Below are 20,257 nucleotides of genomic sequence, written 5' to 3'. Positions count from 1 at the left end.
TTGGCCACGTTACAGCTCTAGACATACAGGATCACACTATTCTAGCAAGGGCTGAGGATTCTCCTGAAAAAATACAGAATATAAATAGGTGTCAAATTTTTTAAAAGAGAGAAAACATAGACATTGTTAAAATATTTTTCTCATTTGCTGTCACCACTAAAGGGTGGACTTGTGGGGAGAACTGGTAGGGCTGGAAGGCAAATTAAGGGAGAGATTCAAAGTGAATCAGAAATACACAGTGTCCTATCTGTGCCACTGAATCAAAAATAAGTTACTTGCAAACTTAAAAACAGTATTTGTGTAAAAAAAAAAAATACGGGAGCATCTAAATTCTGCCTCAGGAAGAGAAAGAGAAGGGGAAGAAGCGTAGATTATTATTATTTTCTGGTGAGTTTACTTATTCCAATTTCAGGATACTCTAAAATGAAGCACAGATAAATGGATTATTCACGCTGACACCATCTAGCAGTTAAGTATCAGTGAAACAGTATTACTAGTTTGTGGTGGCCTCTGTTGGGCTACACAAGATACTACACTTGAAAACTTTCTCACTACACATTATTACACTGTTTGCATAATTGACCAAGACATAAGGTCCCAAATTTGCACTGTCCCCAGTTTTTTTTTTAAAAACTGGGTAGTTTCTTCTGTTTTTCAGTGATAAGGAGAGTAAATCTTTTGTTGCTTGTAATATCTCTACCAGATAGTTGCTAAAAAAGCAAATCACCTATTCTAATGCTGTTGTTTCTCAAGAAAAATAGTCAGAAATATTACTGTAAAACCAGATGGGAGTTTGTACCCTGATGTTCCACTGTACTTCCATGAGAATTCCTATTTCACTGCATTTTGCTGCCTTGCTACCAAGATTTCTAATGCATTTGCCACAGAACAGTTTGCATGAAAACAAAAGCTTTCAGTTCTAAATAGACATTTCATGAGTTTTTAATCCATAAAAAAGACATTCTGTATTGAACTTAAAAATTAACCTTTTTCCTAGGAGTGGCTCCAGAATGTCCTCTTTTCAGTGGAAGTCCTCTTCATGGAAAAGTAGATTTCCAAGATTTATTTTAAGATTTTATTTTAAGATCAGCATCCTGATTGTAGTCATATAATACCCCTACACATACCCCCCAAACACCCAATCATCCTCCTCTCACACACCTCTTGAGCCAGATTTGGCTTCCACAGATCTAGTAACTCTCACTGCATTTCTCTTGTATGAATTTGTCCAATGCTCCCATGGACCCTTCCTTCATCATCTGTAACTTCCTTTGGCAACGGGTTCCTTAGCTCAGCTGCACATTGTCTGAAGAACCACCTTCTCCTTCTTATTTTGAGCTTGCTTTCTGATACCTTCATTTGACACTCCCTAGTTCACATATTGGAAGAGACAGGGATGCAAGCTGACATACAATGCACCAGTTTTAATTAATTCTTTAGAAATAAAATAATGAAATTTGTACAAGCTCCTACACAAAGACAGAAGAATGCCAGTATAAAGGTGTTACTTGTCTTCACAGGACAGATTCCTATCTTAAATCCCCAAGTTATACTTATCAAAATAAAAGCTTCTTACTTGTCAACACCTTGTCCAGAATAAAGCTTCTCTCTACCATTTTCCTGGTTGGCCTTGAAATCAAAGAGTGTAACTTTGTCCATTTCAACATCATAGAAACAGATCTTGGAATCAATGCTCCCATCCGCCTACAAGAAGGCAAACCAAAGTTGCTGAAGCATACAGTCAAAAAAGAAAAAAAGGTAAAGTGCAGATGGTACATTTATTTAATCTGATTCACGCTGTTTTGTTTACTGGTAATCACAGAAGAACATTCTTTGGAAGAAGTATCAGAAAATTTCTTGCTGTTTTCCTATTCTAGCAAGTTAGCCTTTGATTTCTTTGAAATGCTATGAAGTAGCTTTTGTAACTGAAATATTGCTTCATTTTCCAGGTTGTTGTTCTCACCACATACCTTAATTTTAGTGTTTATTTACATGCTTGGACATGAGATTTCAAGACCCAACACAATGCATAGAACATGCAGGTTTATTTCTGAGAAGCAATCTTGTGTCTTCAGTTATGTTCTTTAACCTCACACTATTAACTGATGTCAGGTTCTAGGGTGTAAGTGAAGAGCTTTGCCTCACCTTGCTAACGAGGATGCTGACTTTATTGCCATTAGCATTGCACTTGACAGAAGCAATGCCTCCAAGGCCAGGAAAGAGCTCAGAGAAATTCTTGCTGTTGCAATGCACTTTTGCCTCTCTGTGGAAAGGAATAAACTTATATCATATAGCGGCAAGGAACTGGCAATACAAATCAGCCAAAACGTTTTTCAAATTATGGGTCAGACTTTTACAAACAAACTAATTCTACCTTATGACACCACTGCCCCAGACTCCAGCTTCCTCTCCAGAGAATTGCTGCAATCTGCCTTTCTTTCAGGAAGAAGTTAATGAAACACTCTTTCCTCAGTGAATCAGCAAGAATAAACTTCAATGCTCCTATCAGATTCCCAAAACAGAGCTATACAGCAAGAGCATCCTACCAGAATTTTGAGTTTAGAGGTCTGTTATTGCTACATAAATTGAACAGTACGACAAATGTTGAATATAGCCTGTCACACAGAAGTTCTTTGTATGGAAAACAGACTGTGGAGCAGAAGTAATTTATTTGGAGGGGTGGTATTTATATCATCTTGCTGGTGGCTTTCCCTCAGTACATAAGCTCCAAAAGACCATATCATTCACATCATCAACACCCACCCTCTCCACCCCCATGTTTTTTATTATTTTAAAAGAATCTTACTGCTGATATTAAAAAAAAACAGCAATCATTCAGCAAAAAAGACAACAGATCTCATGAATCAAAAGAAGTGACAGTAATTTAGACCCATAGTACAATCCCACAAAAAAAAAAATCTTTGATTCTGTAAAAATAACATTCTCAGGTTACATGTTTATACCTCTCATTTATTTTAAGCCAACTATGCTTGCTTTGAAATTAAAGGGCACTACACTGTCATTTGAGAAGGGACATTTTCACTACTAGCCACAAAAATTTAACATAGCATGCAGGAGTTAAGCTACTTTTTCTCCACTATCAATCATCATAAACCAATACTTTTGCTAGTTACAACCTGCTCAAATCCAGTAACCTTCAAATTGTGTCTGATGCAGAATTTGTGCCCCCTCAACACAGGTAACAAGTTTCCAAGTGTGTAACTAAACTTCAGCATTCTCCAGGTGGCAGTAAGGAAGAACAGAATCCATTGCACTCTTGAGGCTTTTCAGATTGTCAGAATTACATTTGTCATTAGCAGATACATTTCCAAACTGGAAGTCAAACCAGGCATGTATCTTTTTCACGGCGCAGCTATTTGTCAGCGTGAGAACACACAGTAAAGTTTGAATAAAGTCAAGTAAACTTCTCTCTTAACCTAAACAGGAGGAAGAACAGAATGTCCACAATGCTAGGTTCACTTCCTCCAGGGATTCACTGAATTAAGTTTGTTGATTTATGAGGAGATACAAGACCTAGCATTTTTTAATTTCAGCTCTTCTGAGATTAAGATCTTGTTCAAGTTATCAGCAGAAACACGTGACATCCTTGTCTTGATCTTCCATAAATTCTGTCCACTTTCAAACACACACAAATATTGTTCACAATATCCTCTCTTAAAATTTATTATTGTTACTCATGCCATGATTTGTCTCATAATTCTGTGGCTCTTCCTTGCTTTAGGGATAGGCCATCAATTCACGTAGGCTAGATTCAAAGTGGCCACCACTTTCCATCAGATCAAAAGCTGCTAATGATTCCCCTGTTCCCACAAAATATATGTTCAGTTATAAACAGACATTTTTTAAAAACTTATTAATACCTGCGAGAGAGATCAAAGATTTTAAAGTGAGCCAAATCAGTTCCCACAGCCAGGAAATTTCCGCAGACATCCAAGAGGCACGGATTCCCCTCTGCTTCAGAGAACACCAGCAGCTGCTTAACTGTGCCCTGAGAAGAAACGTGTAACATCAGGGTTCTGTGTTCAGAGTCTAACTAGAAAGGCTTTATTTTTTCACCACGTAACTAATTGCTGAACTTCTGTGTTATACAAATCAGTACCAGCAAAATCAGAGAAACTATGCACACATGCGCATGCAGTCTCTACAAATGCAATCTCTGTTTCAGGTTGAAAATTGGATGTGTGGCCTCCAAAAAAGTCAAAATTTAGAGGTATTCTTCTGCAGCCATTTCCTCTTTAATAATATTACTTTTTCCAACTAAGAGAGATAGAGAAGATCCCTGAAGGTCATTTAATATACAGCTGCAAAAATAAATAGTAATCCAATCACTCCTTAGCGTGATAAATCCCACCCATTCTTGAATAAAATATTTATTTCTTTAAAAAAAAATTATGTATCGTAGAACTCTGATAATCAGATTTCTCCCTGTGGTTCTCACAGACTGGCAGAGGCTGCAAAAGTTAAGCAAAAGATTTTGCAGAACACATAGAAAGTGCATGGTGTATTTTTCATTATAAGAATATTCAGTATGTTCATTTTCCTGTCAGTAATACACATACAGATATTCAACCTTCATGCAATTTTGATCCTCTTAAAGTGTGGCCCCTACAGAATACTATTTTATAAATACTTCTCAGTTACAGTGCAGTAGAGTTAAAAGTGGCAGACTTCTTAACACAAAGTGTCAAAGATCTTTCTGCTGAAACACTCAAAACACCTTTTCCATGACAAAGGTAGAATTAATAGATCTACAAAACATCCACTTAACTTTCAACCTGCAACATAAGTCATTGAAAACAGTAAGGCATACTCATCACTTTGTGGTTTCATGAACCCTTACCTGCCAAGTACGGACCTGGACCCGATACGGCTCAACCGTGTACAAATTTTCTCCGTGCATGGACAGAACTGGAGAGTCACAAAGAAAAGAGCCTGGAACAATCACAACAAAGCCATTATTATAAGAAACAGATTTTTTTAAAAGGAAAAAAAAAAAGGAATTTAACTTAAAGCATTCCATTTCCACTATGCTGCACCAACTCCATTTTTCAATGGCAGCCTCTATTGATTCCCAAATTCCTTGCAGTTGCTGTTGCAGCCTCTTCCATTCTGCCACTAAAACCTGAGACTCCTACTGAAAAGAGCTGTTTTGTGCACTTTGCCCATGAAAACAAGAGAGAAAAAGGGAAAAGACTTGATAAGAGGAGCGAAAGAAAGACTAGTGCAATGTAAGGTTCCATTAAGAGATTTAATTCCTTCCTTCATTAAACTACAATGGAAGAGTGATAAAGGAATCTGTCAGAAAGGAAGAGTGACTCAAATAATTTCATGAGTGTTATAGACTGTTGGGGCCTCAGTGGTCATAAGACGTTGATTCAGCACAGGAAAGTTATAAAATTAATGAGTAAGTATAGACAAGATAAGCTACTTCTCAGGAAACACTTGATAGTTCTTAAAAGATAAAGTCAAACCCTCAAGATTTTGGATGGGATTGATGGAATTCTGCATAGGCTGTTTCTCAAGGCAAAAATATATAGGGAGAATTAATCACAGAAACAACTGATTTACTTGACTTAGCTCCGTATACAGTAATTTATGGAACAGATTTTCCTGACAGCTGGGGTTCAAACCCAATTTAGGTACTTCCAGGATTGGCTTGTAGCTGAAGAGAGGTTAAGAGGATATATATTTTCATTTTATGCCTACAGATGCACATCACCTTCGGTTTTACCTCTGTTGCTGCAATGCTACTCATATACAGGAATACCAGCTACTGTGAGGTTAACTCACACTTTATATCCCAAAATATTTAGTGAATTAAGCGCAGATGTAGAAGTTGACATTTGAGTTCTGGTGTGGTTGATGATTTTTATACCCTAATCTTTCTATTCTGCAAAACGCAAATATGAAGTCTAATTAGTGTTAATAATGTTTTTCACTTTGCACTGCCAATTACAATCCATCAGGTATCATGAATGAAGAGAACATGTAACTTTGGAGGAAGAGAAGCATTGCAACTCTGACCAGTGTTCTAAGTCTTACCTGCACTTCTGAAGGTATCTCCTGAACACTCAAAGACAATAACTTGCTTCCCATTCCAGAATGCTATTGCATCCTAAACCAATAAAAAAAAAAGCAAAAGAATATATACATTCAGTTTCTTTTGGAATCATAACAGGAATTCATGCAATAACACAGTAAAACCTTCTACACAATAGCCACCATCCACTAGTTCCTCTGTATACTGAGTTGGAAGGCTTGTGATAACCCAAAAGTTCTCCAATCAGAACACAGAGAATTACTGAGTCACTGTGCTGCCTGAAAACCAGCTGCATCACAGCATCCTTGCTGCTGTCGTAACAATGCTTCCATTACACAATAAATCGAATAACAAAGCAGGGTTATATTAAAGACTTAGAAAGTTTGGTCTCAATACACCTAACGAGGCAAACGATCAAGCAAGCAAATGAAAATAAAAAAAAACAAAAACAACAAACAATTAACCTTAGTAGCGAAGACTCCATTGACATTCATATCAACACGAAGATTCTGTGTGGCTCCTGTGCTGAAGAAGGTCACATTAAACAGGTTGGGAGACACCTGTACAACAGCCACTTGCTGGTGAAAATGAGTTGACATGGCCTGCTCACTGAGGATCACCACGGAGCTGACGGTGTTCACGGCCAACAGGTTTTTTCGGGACCCCCACTGCACACAATAGGAAAAGTTAAAAAGCACAACACATAATTTCATCTAAGATCTTGAACAGTCACAGCAATGTCCCAAGACAGATGGCAAGGGGTAGGACAGAATAAACCTTTTCATACATACATGAAGTCCTAGCATATAAATACAACTGTAGTCAATGACTAGGAATTATTACAGATTAAAACTACTATGCTTGTTACCCAGCTACTCAGACTTCCTTTGTATAGGTAGAAGAGCTGGTTTTTAAATTAAAACCACTTCTCTTTCCTAAGATATTATTGCACCACCTTACATTTACTACTGCAAGAGAGCATCACATATTTAAAGGGCTTAATAATGCTGCAATCTTTAAAAGCCAGTTGCATACAGTTTTTTTTATTATCTTATTGTTTTCTGCCGTTTTGATAGCCCTGTCAGTCAATGTAGCTCAAATTCCCAACCCACGAGTTCTAAATCACATGTATAAATAAATGGGTCCAAAAGTAACCTTTGCCCCTCCTCCTGGAAGAAACCCCAGGTTTCAGCAAACACTTTTTTAAACGGTGTTTTGTTTTTTCTTATGATGCTTAGTTACAATTAACTAGATGCTATGCTGCACAACAGATGAGCTAGAGCACATTTCTCAGCCACCTCTCTTCTGAAGCCACCACATCAGGATGAAAAATATAGGTTGGCAAGGAATAAAATGAACTTATTGCTGCCCTTTGATGTCACCATGGTATATGGCTTTCTAGCCTGAGTTTTTCACGGTATAATAAGATAGGAAAAGGCTTTTATAGGAATTACCAAAAGACTTCACATGTAACAATTTTTAACTTCTTTTAACAAAGTATTTTTTGGAATGCAGGATTTCCAATTAATAATAATAAGAAGAAAAAAAAATCTAGAGTTTCCACAACTAAAGACCGCTTTATAACATGAAATAAAAACACAGAGATTGTTGACAATTGTTTGGCAATGCCTTTGTTTACGGTAACAAACAGTGGGAACAAGGTGCTATTTCTGGACAGCGCTCCATATCCTGTTATCTAGAAAACACTCGAATGGTTGAGCTGACATAAGCACCCCTATCTCTTCCCTCAACTTATTAGCAGATGTATGAGATACTAATGGCACACAGTATTTCCTATATCCTGGACCTTTTGTTACGGAAGCATCTTAACAAAAGGTTTGGGTTCTTGACTTTAATAGTACTTACGTTTTAATTTTGTAAGTAGGACTCATGTTTCACAAAGATGATCTAGTCATCTCATGTTTATGATGTCCTACTAACATGCAATACTCTTTCCTGTCTTACCTTTATCTGAGTGACATTTCCTTCAAGTTCTGTAGGTGCCTGGAGCTTCCACTTCTCCTTGCCCTCCAAAGCCCGTGTGCTCTGATCGGATCCTGCTGCTTTCCTCCACATAGCTATTCTCCCTTTATTAGTACCAGCTGCTAAGAGACCTGCCATTCACAAACCTTTTTAGACATTTTGTATATTAAACCTCAGAAAAACAAATGCACAATACACAAAGCCTGTCTCTGGTTCTAAGGTACTGAGAAGCCTTCTTCTAACAGCACCCATTTCTTTGCCTTCCTGCAAACCAGCATCCTAGTCCTAAACCGGGAAGAGTTTCTGGAGAAATAATGGGAGAAGTTTAAGGTGGCAATGCCTGTTTGCTATGCCAGATGAAGTTCTCTTTTAAACGTATCAGACAGTGATCTGATTATAACATTTTATTTCTGGATAGCTGGCTTTGTAATCACCATGGGCAAGTCACCATAGCAAACCATTGTAGCAGACACTAGCCATGCCGATGTTGGCAAACAAGGAGATGCATAGGAGTAGCTCTGTCAAAAACATCAGTTTTAAGGACCTGACATCCATACTATACATGATTGGTGAGTTCTTCTCTGCATTAGCTCTAGTGTGGGCTTGTAGAATGATTGTCCATAACATGCTGGAGTGCATTATATGTACTCCAGGAGTACTTATAACAGCTCCGTGTCGAAGGGAATCCAGCTTGCCTGTCAGGAGACAACTTCACACTGAGACAAAGTGTGGAGAGTATCAAATCAGCTCATTGCACCCTCAAAAGCACACTCCTGAGCTGAACTAAAATGCTTCTACACCACATGCTGTTATGGAAACCCTCAGTAACAAGACAAATGTACTGAAAGGACTACAGGGTACTGAAGGCTGACATTTGGCAAGGCTTAGGATCCAGAGATCACAGTTACTGTGTTATTTCTCACCTTTAGCACTGCAGTAAGAAACACAGTTAATACATTCTCCTCCCTCGAAGCCAAATTGCACATCTGGGGAGAGCACATAGTTCTCATCTCGGTCCAAATCCCAGAATCTAAGGTACACAAAACAAGAGTGTTAACAATGCTTTTCCTTCCAGGTGTCTCGGTAAACATAGTCGATAGGATGCTGTACATGGCATTAATTTGCTATTTCCATAATGCCCAGATCATTCAATTTTTAAAATTAAATTGCCAGCAGCTGTCTCTGGAATGTGAATTTTTTAACAGTCTCCTTCCTTTCCTTTTGACTTTTTAATGTGCAGCACGTTTTGTGTTATTCTCCTATGAAGAAGTCAGAAGTAAACCCAGCTTTAAGAAAAAAAATAAAAAGAAAAGGAAAGAAGTGAGGTCTCGTTCCAGTTTTCCTCCTCTCCACTTTGCTTCCTCCTCTATTTTAAGACTATTCCTTGGTTAACCAGTAGTCTCTTGGATTCTGGATGTATTTTCTAGAACTAAACATTGTCAAATATATTCCTTCTTGACACTTTGTCTTTATCACGTTCTTACAGAATTAACAGATGATTTTGTCTGACAGCAGCAGATAGAGGCACAAGAAAGTGAACTACTGATGTTAATGGAACACTCCCACCCCTAGAAACAAGTTAGGGGAAACAGCTAGAGCAAGCCATAGTAAAGACAGGAAAAAAATATTTAATATCTTTTTTTAAAAAGTTGCAAAAGGATTAAAACTACAGAACACAGTAACATAGCAGCACGGCAAAGTAACACACTTGGTTTAAATAATTAGGATAGAAGTGACCAAAATACTTGTCTTGTATTAAAGTAGCACAGAAACATCCTGAAAAGCAAGCACTTTTTCCTGTTGCTGATGAGATGACTATCCTAATATTTAGACAATAACAACGGAAAGAACAGCAAAGTTGCTTTTCCATTAAAAAAAGGGACGTATTTTCAGAAGAAATCAATAACAGCACTCAGAAAGGAATAGGTTTGGGCCATACTGCCTGACAAAGAAAATAACCAGAGAGAAATAATTATATAGAATTAGATTTTTTTCCTCACAGAAACAGATTTTTTTCATTTCTGTTTGTTTTGGGAGTTTTTCATTATTGGTTAAAAACAAACAAACAAACAAAAACAACAGTTCAGTAAAATATTCAGTTCATTGCAGACTGTAAACCTTTTAGCTGGCACTTCTCATGGGCAGCCAGAACAGCTTTGAAACAGGATTCTTACCTGATGACCGTCTCGCCTAGTGCTGTAACAACAAGGCTATGGTCTATTAAAATGATGTCTCCAGAACGACCTGTCTTCCCACTCAACTTCACCTGTTAACCATAAGCAAATAAATGAATTTATAGAAGGTAGGAGGAACACACTGAAAGATAGTAAGCATCTGAATTGCCTAGTTTGGCTAAAAAGTTAAAACATAAGAATAACTAGACCTGTCTGTCAGTTCAGACAGACCAAGAGTTTCTCTCAGACAATGATTACCGCTAAATGCATCAAGTATATGATGTATAAATTTAATAAAAGAAAGTTTGTAGTGGGTTAATTAAGTAGGTAAGATCTGCTCTCAGAACTTGATAAAGATGGCTTGAAAATGTGAAATACCAGGTCTTACTGCTAGTCAAAAGTAAGTGTTGATTAATAAAAAGTGGACATTCCTGTAATACATGAGTGCCAAGTCTCTTTTGATCTTAGATAAAAAGAAAAGAAAAAACATCTCAGGAAGGTGAAGGTTTGGGTTCCATCCCCACAAGCACTGTTCTCCAACAGTATAGCATTTTGAGCCAAGGTGATTATAAGTCCCGGATGAAGTCAGTTTGGTTTTTAGCCCTATACAACTTTTTCAGAGTTCCATAACACACTACTCTATTCCACTTTTAAATGAGTGTGTATTTGCTCATCAAGGTATTATCTGAGAAACAAAAATAAGATTCATTTGTAAGCAAAAAAGTTATAACCAAAAACCCTAACAAATACTTATAAAGTTAAACACTGCAACTTTACCTTGTAGTCTGACTCTTACCTTCAGGAGCTCATCTGCCTCTCCCTCAAGACTAATTGCATACAAGGACAACTGCAGGTTCTCTGTTATTACAACTAAAACATCTCTTTTCTCCATGAACAGAAGCTTTTGGACCAGACTGTCTGTGGACAACACATGCCTTGTCTTTCCTTTCTCACTCACGTAATGCACAGAACCTGTAGCACACATAAACACGGTATAGTTTTCAGTTAATGGCATTCAGCTACTCTCTTTAGTCAAATCTCTGTTGAGATATTGAAAATCATGCAATAAGAATGGGGGTTTAAAATTCATTTTTATTAAACAAGTTTGGGCTGAGAATCCATAGCTTAGAGTAAATTTACAAGTCACGTTTAAAACCTACAAAAACATTAACATATTCTGAAGACAGATCACTAACTAGATTAAGAACTGGGTCCGAAATACATATGCCCAAACCAATCTAGACAATGAGACTGCTCCAAAGAAGCAGTGGGTGTCATTTGACTGAAATTGTAAAAGGTTGAAAGAAGGCCCAAGAACCAAGACAGGACACCCACCCGCAGGATACAGAGTCTGTCCCTAGATGGAGCTGTGTACCACCACAACAGTTGCTATGAAAATGCGGCTGTAACACGCACAGCTACTCAAACGTTCTCTCCTTGTATGTTTAAGAGGTGCCCTGTACCGCTTTTTCATTTAAATGGTTCATTCACTCAGGCTTAGTAACTCAGAGATGAAATGAAGGCACAGCCCACTGTTCTGCAAAACAAACATACAGCTGGACGAGGCCACTCCTGCAAGTCATACAGAACCTGTAGTGGTGTAAACAACGGGTCTCATCCTGATTATCTATCCATTGAATCCAACTGCAATTGAGATGCAGAACTAGCATAACTTAATTGGGTTTTTTTGAGTATCAAGAGGATTACAAACTCAAATCACCTACTAGAAACATACTACAATACTTGTCACACACATTCTTGCCCCTGTCCAAAGAGTTAACAGGTTAGAGAGAGAGAAGGTATCATGAGAACAACTGGGGTAGGAAGAAAAGGAGCTGGGAGCAAATTAGTACCCAGAACAGTAAAAAGGAGAGGAAAAGACAAATGGCAGGGAAGAAACAATATTAGGAAGAAAACTAACAAAACAGATATTCAGACTTTTTTGCTTCTTCAGACTGAAGACTCATTTCAAAGCACAAAAGTAAATGAATAATTTATTTTAAAAGGTATATTCTAGCAGCATTTGCCTATTTCTCAAAAAAAAAAAAAAAAACAACACACAAACATACATGAAAAGACCAAACAACAAAAACACCCACACATGCATTATATTGAAGATTTGCACTAAAAGCTGACAACTTCTAATTTTATTTACACTTAGGTGTTAGATCACTTTCCTTACACTCACTTCTTCAGGAACCTGATCAATCCAAAACCTACTGTGTCCTTCTAGAGACAACTCACACTGAAGATGCTACAATTTTAATAATTTTATTCATTTCTTCTTACCAAACATCCTTCAACTCCTATGAATACTCTATCCTGTTGGATATGTAAATATGATGGATATATGAATACACCCTAGATGCTGGATATATGAAAACAGGACTATTGTGCACTAAGCTATTTTGAAGCACTAAGGAGACAAATTTCCAGCAGATTGAAAAAGTGGTTTTGCTCTCACCATCTGTCAAAGTGATAAAGAAGGACAGTCCTTCCTGGAATCTTGTTTTCAGGGGTGATCCTGTTCCAGTTTTTCTCCAGTTAAACATGTCCAAGGCCTTCTCATCACCACTCACAGCTGCTTTTGCCAGCTGTACAAAGTCCCTGAAAACAGAGATACTTAATTTCCAATTCCTTACATAACAGAGTACTTTTTATCTCAAAGAATGGACAAGTAGTTAATACAGTATATGGTAAAGAAGGAATAAAGATGTTTCATACACTAACTAGGAAAAGGACAAACTCAACAAGATATAAAGTAAAATTTTAATACTAGTTTTCATTTGTGTTGTTTCACCATTTTTTTTCCCATTTTTTTAAAGAGATACAAAACAGAAGTGGCCCAGATAAGGATTTTTTTTTTTACTACAGCTGTTTCCCATTTCTTGCTTGGAGAGATAAGAAATTATAATGCTTAAGACCTGATTTTTTATTTAATTATTCTTATCAATAATTTCATGGATAATTCTGCTTTCATTGTGCTTTCTGCTTTTCACAGTCAGCAACATTGCTAGTTAAAAGAACTAAAGGAAGAGAAGACAGCAACAGAGAGAAAGGTATGGACTAAAGGAAGATCTGTTGCTGCATAGAGGACACAAGCAGCGAGCTACTGGAGAGGGAGAAAAACATGGAAATAAAGGACAGATAGGAGAAGAACTTTATATATCTGTGTGTATATATGTATTTTAGAAAAAGTTTATCTGTGAGCAGGATTTTCTTTCTGTAGAACAAGAGAAAGAGCTGGTGTGCCAGTGGTCTGACGAGGCACAGTACTCACTCGCCAGGAGGGGGTGGTCTAAAGACACAGTGAGACAGGCATTTTCCATATTCTTGTTTGAGCAGGGCAGGACCCTGCGCTCTGCCTCGCTGGTCTATTCTCCATAGAACCATGACACCATTCTAGAAAAAAAAGACAACAGTTAATCCATTACACTTCACACACAGAGGAGAATTCAGACTCCAGCTACTCAGTGCACAGAAAAATAAACCTTTTATTGACAGAGCATCACCTCTCCTTTCATTTAGTTGACACATACAATTACTCTCACTTAAAACTAAGCCACAAGGAATAAAAACTGTCTTTAGCATTAAAATTAATTAAAATCAAGTTATCTAAAAAAGCTTGTTGGTCATATCCATTCTTAGTAAAATGACACTGCCAGAGCAATTAAATGAAACTGCCTTGGTTTTCCTCTGCAAGTAGCATATGCAAATATTTATTCAGGTAACTCCTTATCCACTGTTTTCTTGTGAGTAGTCTGCTTGCTAAAAGAAAAGATATTGAAATAAAGGACAGTAAAGCATTAGATAGGAGTCTCTTACTCTGGAGACCTTCAAGACCTGCCTGGACACATTCCTGTGTAGCCTCATCTAAGTGTTCCTGCTCTGGCACGGGGACTGGACTAGATGATCTCTTGAGGTACTTTCCAATCCCTAACATTCTGCGATCCCTAAGTAAGTGCATATAACAGTGATACATATGAGCATTTCAACTACTCACCCTGTCACCAGACACAAGGCAGGTACCATTCGTACTCCAGTTTAAGACTGTAATTTTGGCGTTGTGACTTGGTGGCACAGTGTGGTGCTCCTTGTCTGGTTTGTTAAGTACCACAACTTCTCCCGTCTCCCAGCCTGCTGCAAGAATCAGTCTGAAAGGGTGCCAGGAAAGCGATGTGACCTGAAAGCTCCTCTCAACATGTGCATCAGACACATGTTCTCCCTGCAAATAGAAACAAAGTGCAAGCTCAGTACAATGGAAACTCAGTACAAGGATGCAGCTAAACCTTCAGATTCACTTCCCAGTCAACAAGATATTTTTTTGTGATCAAGGACTGGCATGTAATAAAGCTTCCTGTAAGAGATATGAAGTGGCTACACAAATTCTCTTTACAGCTATTTCCTGTGCATAAATACATGCTACAACATGAAGTACCTCCACTTGAAAATTGCTAATGAAAACACAGTAGTGTTAAGTGACTGCCTCACTCTGCTTTTCCAGGCACAGCATTCATGAGCCTCTCTCAATGAATATTAAGCTTTTACTCCCGGCTTCACGTTTCAAGGTAAAACAACGACAACAACAAAACCTTTTGAAAAAGAAGCACCTCACTGAGGACACAGAATAATCTCATGCTTCAACAGCTCTTAAAGGTAGCCATGTATCTGTGCATGGTTTGCAATCATACTTCAGGGCAAATGATTTAACCTCTTTATGTATTTATTTTTCCATTTGTAAAATTTGGATGAAATTTTTCATAATGCACTTTGGAAAGTATACATTTTATAGGCTACTCATTTTAACAGACTTAAATGTTTCCCGTATGTCTGCCCCAAGATAGCTTGTAGTACCATTTCCCTGAACAGCACTCTTTTTTCCAGAAAATTATGCAAAGCAAAGTCCTACACAAGCCTTTTGTGTAAACTTTAAAGTATGCAAAGCAAGTATCTGTCTACAGGCAGAAACCATACTAGGAAACAACCTACTCAAATGGAACAAGCCGAGTCTAGCAAATCAGCTCAGTCTCAAGGTGGAGGTATTATTGTTTTAATTTACATTGCTTAGTACATTTTATTCACTTAGAGTTAAAAAAACCAACCAAACAAACAAAAAAAACCCCAAACCAGCATGTATCCACTTTATTTTAAGCCTGAAATTCTAATACTGTGAAAAGTAACAAGTGAGTTAATAACCACCACAAACAAGACTGAAAGGCTGGAAAAAATAAATTTCAATTGAAAGATCAATTTAACTTATTAAGACCTTTTTATAAAATACATTTAATCAGTAGCTGATGAATCTGACATGCCCTAAAAAGCACAGGACATGGATAGGAATTAAAATCTAGAGAGAGGGATCGCAGAAACATAAGTAAGGCTGCAAATATACATATATATGTATATATATGTGTGTATGTGTGTATATATATATAGATATATATATATATATATATATATATATAAACAAAGTGACGTTTCAAAACAGCCCAAAAGCAAAATTGCTGATTATTAACCTGTTCCAGGTAGATATCCACACAGCCCCCCGACGCTGTGCTGATGGAAGCAACTGCCAGGAGCGGATGGAGCGGGTGCCACGCTATATGGGAAGGGGAGGCAACCGAATCGGGAGCTTCTGTCCGGTGATCCACATACACAGCCATAATACCAGCAGCCGTCACAGAGTGCAAACCTGTACAAGGAAAACAAATGTTTTCAACAAGCATGCTTAAACATATAATACATATATACAATACATATACACTATATTATATATAACAAAAACAGGGAAAAAAATAAAGCTACAGCATAATCTTGTCAATGCACACTACACAGTCATAAAAATGGTCATAGTAGTATTTTTTTTAAATACAGAGGAATACTGAGCCTTGTAGTCTGCAGATTGATAGCGTGCGTATGCACGTACCAACCTCTCAGCAGTAGTTTATTTTGGCTTATTTCAGAGGATTCTGAAATAACTCAGCATTTACCAGAAAGCTTCTTCCAGTACTTCATATCCAAATATGTCAATTAGTGTACAGAGAGGGTGATTTTATGTTGCAAAGTCCCATTATCTGGGCTTCCAAAGTGAATTTTAACCATTGTCACCACTTCTGAGCTTATACTGCTGAAATTACACAAAATTAGTTCAACTCATCTACATATTATCTACATTTGAATGAAAATACTCGGTAAGTGCTGATGTTCCAAGGAAAAGAACCAGAAAGCAATGCTTTCTGAGTTGTGTGCCAGAAACTGAGGAAATCACTAATAATCTTTAATATCTTATATACAGAGATAGTCCTTGGGATTTGTGTTGTCTTACTGGCTGCGTTTCAAAAGAAACTGAGTTACGTGAAAAAAAGATGGCTAACGACTAAATACTATTTCCCACAACTAGCAGAGCAGAAAAAGTAAATAGTAAAAATCTGATTAAATCCTGAACCCGCACAGAGGGGGACGAGATGAGGGAACTGGAGGAATCCTGCCCGTGGAACAGTGCCTCGCGTGGGCCAAAACCCGCGTGGGTCCCCTCGGCCGAGCTGCGATCGTCAGTCCCGGCACAAACCACCACGGCGCTGCGCGACCCGCCACAGCCCAGCGGCTGCTCCCGCGCCATCAACACCCGAGTCCCGCCGCCACGTTCACGCTCCGTGGGCGCAGACCCGGCCGCTCCCGCCGCCCACCCGAGGTCGGGGAGCCCGCAAGCAGCGGCCCGGCCGCTCCGGAGCCTCGGGCTAACGGCGACCGACCGCACTCCCGCAGGCCGGGTTCGGAACGACTGCGAAGAAGCCGGTCAAACCGCTGAGGGCTCCCGGCGCCCTCGCTCGGGCCGACCGCAGCCAGCCACCGCCCCCCGCCCGCTCTTACCCGCCGGCAACCCCAGAGCGCGGCCCCGGCGCTGAAGGCCGCACTCGCTCCCAGATGCTTTGCGTTACCCCTGACAACCGGGAGAGCCCCCAGCACGGAAACTCCCGACATAGAGCCGAGGAGTTACGGAAACACCCGAAGCGGCCCGCTGGCACACCGGACAGAGACGGAAAGTGCCGAGCGCTGCGGGAGCCGGGCGCGCTCGACCGTGGTGCCCCGCGGTTCCCCGCCGGCGGGTCGGGGCCGGCACCGAGCGGCCTCTTCACCCGAAACGAACAGCAACAGAGCCGGGCTGCTTCTCCTTCGGCCCCAACGGCGCCTGGGAGCGGTGGTCGGAGGGGCTGGGGGAGCGGCCGGGCACCAGCCCCCAGCACGGCACCGAAGGAACGCGGCCCCTTGCCCGGGCTGCGCGGCGGTCCCACCCCGCTGCCTCCCGGCGGGGGAACCAGCGAACACCTCGGGCATGGAACCACCTTCACACGTGGACACCCGCCTCGGGGCTCCGGCCGGGGAGACCCCAGATCTCAACAGGCAGCTGTCACACACCAGCAGCTGCCCTCAGGACTTGGGCTAACCCATAAGGAACTTGTTCCAGCACAGAGGACGGACTATGTGGTTCCCCGGGTTCCTGGGAGTCACCTCGATCACAAACTCTTCAGGTCCCTGAACACATACATATTAAATGCCCACAGCAACAGAGCCTGATCCAACTGAAACTTAGCGAAGTGCCCACTGTAATCATATGCAATTACACAGGCCAGACCTCATTAGCTCTTTCAGAGCTTTTGCGAGCAAAGTGATTTGGTAACTTTTTAAGACAGTGGCCAAGTCTTTCTAGTAACATCTAAGTTAAGACAGCCCCACAAAGCATTCCTGCTGCTGCCTTTCACATAGCACCCCTGGCCCAGGTCAGGGCAGCCCAGCTCCATCTCCAGCCCCTAGCAGTGCTGGGCCTTCACGGCCAGGTGTACCCAACACCTTCAAATGGAAGACCCAATCCTTATACCCTCATCACCTCCACAATCACTTGTCATTCCCCTAAGTCATAACACCTGCGTGCAGATGACAAGAAGCCACACCTCTAGCACAGCTGTGATCAACAGTTTCTGCATGCACTAATTGATGTTGACTCTGGCCATGTGTAACAGGCCGTGTAATTTGTGTGGTGTTTCACACTGTTTCCCTTTTCCAAGTAAACAGCAATTACTGGGACCCTTCTGACAAAAAGAAAGTCAGTTGTGTTAGCAAGTAGGAAAAAGTACAGGGGTGAGTGGGGGCACAGTGCACTAAAACTTGCTGTGCCTCTTCCAGAACTTAAAGATAGGCTTTAGGTAAGGAGGCAAAACACTGGCTTTAGACCTTCTTGCTACAAGCTCAGTAACCCCCTCCAGAACAAACTGTTTTCTAAGCAGCAAAACTTACAAAGTCCTGTTCTCTGTAGCTTTTTATCTTCTTGCTTACAAAGCATCAGCTCTAACAAGGTCATTTAAGGAATCTCTTTGTACATTCTCAGACATGTAATAACACTTTAAGCTCACTCAGGTGCCACTCCCAAAGCAGAGTCAGTAACTCATTTCTTTGCTCTCCCCAGCTGACTATTTTCACTGTGTCCATAGTATTTTTGAGATCAGACTTGAGTATTTCAGCAGACCATGTGTGCAAATACCTTGTTTTCTCTGACAACCAGGTTAATGAGCAAACTATTTCAACTACATAGTACAACCAAGTCAGAAATATATGGCCGGCAGGAGCCTCAAGCAATTGTCTAGTCTGTCATCCCTTTCTGGGATGGAATAAAAATAATCTGAAAAAAATCTATGGACTGTCTCTGCTCAAGTGACCATTATTACAGCTTTCATAATTGCCTGGTTCAATGTTATACACAATTTTGCCCAATAACTAAACTATATATCACTACTGGTGCAGGCTTAGCTGAAAATTAAAAGTTCCCTGTCCTCCAATATTCATCAGAGAAGCCCTACTATAAAGGATTTATATCCTAAACAGATAAATGAACAGGGCATCCAACAATTCCAAGATCTTCCTACCTGAGTACTGTGTTCATAGAAGATGCTTAACAGCTCTGGGTCCCTAAAACTCCCGTGCAGACAAAGAACAAGTTTCAGTAGTGTAGTCACACTGTGCATTTCCTCCCTTCTGCTAAGGGCTTGACCTCAGATGCTAAGAAAAAAAATGAAATTGCTTGATTAGGTGCTTCCTATGTAGTTTAACAACAGAAGCCTGACCTTCAGTTTTAATCCTCTTACCTGAATGGGAAACAACTGCTTTAGTAACACAAAGATCATCCATTAGCATTTGCCAGATTAAACAATTGAAGAGCCTTTTAAGAACAAATGAGTTATGAATGAAATGTAGTAGCTTCTAAGTAACCTGAAAAGAAAATACAGGACAACCATCCACTATATTGGTGACTTTTACATCTAAGATCTCTGGAAAAGTATTTTCCTTTTATAATTAGTGCAATGATCATGCACATTAGATGCAATATTTAAAACACCTCAACATAAACCAGAAGTATTAACTTTGTCCTTCTGCTGGACAGTTCTGCATGGCTTGCTCTGTTTCTCTTAAGCATACAATTTGTTATTCATACCTTAAAATACACAGGATGTGCAACAAATCCAAGTTAACATGCTTGCCTAAGCTAGAAAACCATGGCAACAAACACTGAAGGATTATTTGCATTTTGTATGTGTGCAGGTCTGCCAAAGCATGATGATGGAACCTCCCTACTATTAAAAAAGAAGGAATGAAAGTTCAAGTGTCTTTTGACATATCAACCTACCCCCTGCCTGTCAGCTCTTGTCCAACTCCTTTTTATTCAGTCTTTCTTTAACAAACATTTACACACATGAGCAATTTCACACCTTAACAGTCCACTTGAGGCAATGGGGCTATTCAAGCATATGAAGTTATTTACATACAGAGAGAATGGAAACCTTCAACTCTGAGCTCCTTGGGGCACTGAGCATACCTTCATGTCTCTTTCCAAAGCACCATGGAAATATATGGCACTGTAGATGCCAAATGCATTATTTCCTGTCAGTATTGTTAAATTTGGTTGTGGTCAAACCAAGGGGCAAAAATAAGCCATATAATCTTGTGCCGCATTATAACAAAACCACAAAATACTCTCTCTACAAAAACA

The 20,257-nt window shown here is 39.6% G+C and overlaps 1 protein-coding gene across 1 annotated transcript in view; it reads right to left on the bottom strand.

The window, feature by feature from the left end:
* Positions 1 to 15,881, bottom strand: part of IFT140 (intraflagellar transport 140) — a gene marked incomplete at its 5' end in the record, with an annotated part of 64,672 nt that extends 48,791 nt beyond the window's left edge. The window contains 14 exons of the mRNA XM_080353616.1: positions 1,577 to 1,704; positions 2,146 to 2,263; positions 3,882 to 4,009; positions 4,862 to 4,953; positions 6,064 to 6,136; positions 6,526 to 6,729; positions 8,027 to 8,175; positions 8,968 to 9,074; positions 10,219 to 10,310; positions 11,015 to 11,190; positions 12,683 to 12,825; positions 13,499 to 13,620; positions 14,222 to 14,443; positions 15,735 to 15,881. Of these exons, the coding sequence (XP_080209742.1) occupies positions 1,577 to 1,704; positions 2,146 to 2,263; positions 3,882 to 4,009; positions 4,862 to 4,953; positions 6,064 to 6,136; positions 6,526 to 6,729; positions 8,027 to 8,175; positions 8,968 to 9,074; positions 10,219 to 10,310; positions 11,015 to 11,190; positions 12,683 to 12,825; positions 13,499 to 13,620; positions 14,222 to 14,443; positions 15,735 to 15,881 (1,901 nt within the window). The remainder of the gene's footprint in view (positions 1 to 1,576; positions 1,705 to 2,145; positions 2,264 to 3,881; positions 4,010 to 4,861; positions 4,954 to 6,063; positions 6,137 to 6,525; positions 6,730 to 8,026; positions 8,176 to 8,967; positions 9,075 to 10,218; positions 10,311 to 11,014; positions 11,191 to 12,682; positions 12,826 to 13,498; positions 13,621 to 14,221; positions 14,444 to 15,734) is intronic.
* Between the last annotated feature and the right edge of the window lie 4,376 nt (positions 15,882 to 20,257).

This window comes from Nesoenas mayeri, assembly GCF_963082525.1.
Source record: "Nesoenas mayeri genome assembly, chromosome: 15".
In the NCBI taxonomy this organism is placed as follows: domain Eukaryota; kingdom Metazoa; phylum Chordata; class Aves; order Columbiformes; family Columbidae; genus Nesoenas; species Nesoenas mayeri.
Note: the sequence above shows the minus strand (reverse complement) of the source record. Positions and strands in the feature narration are given on the sequence as shown.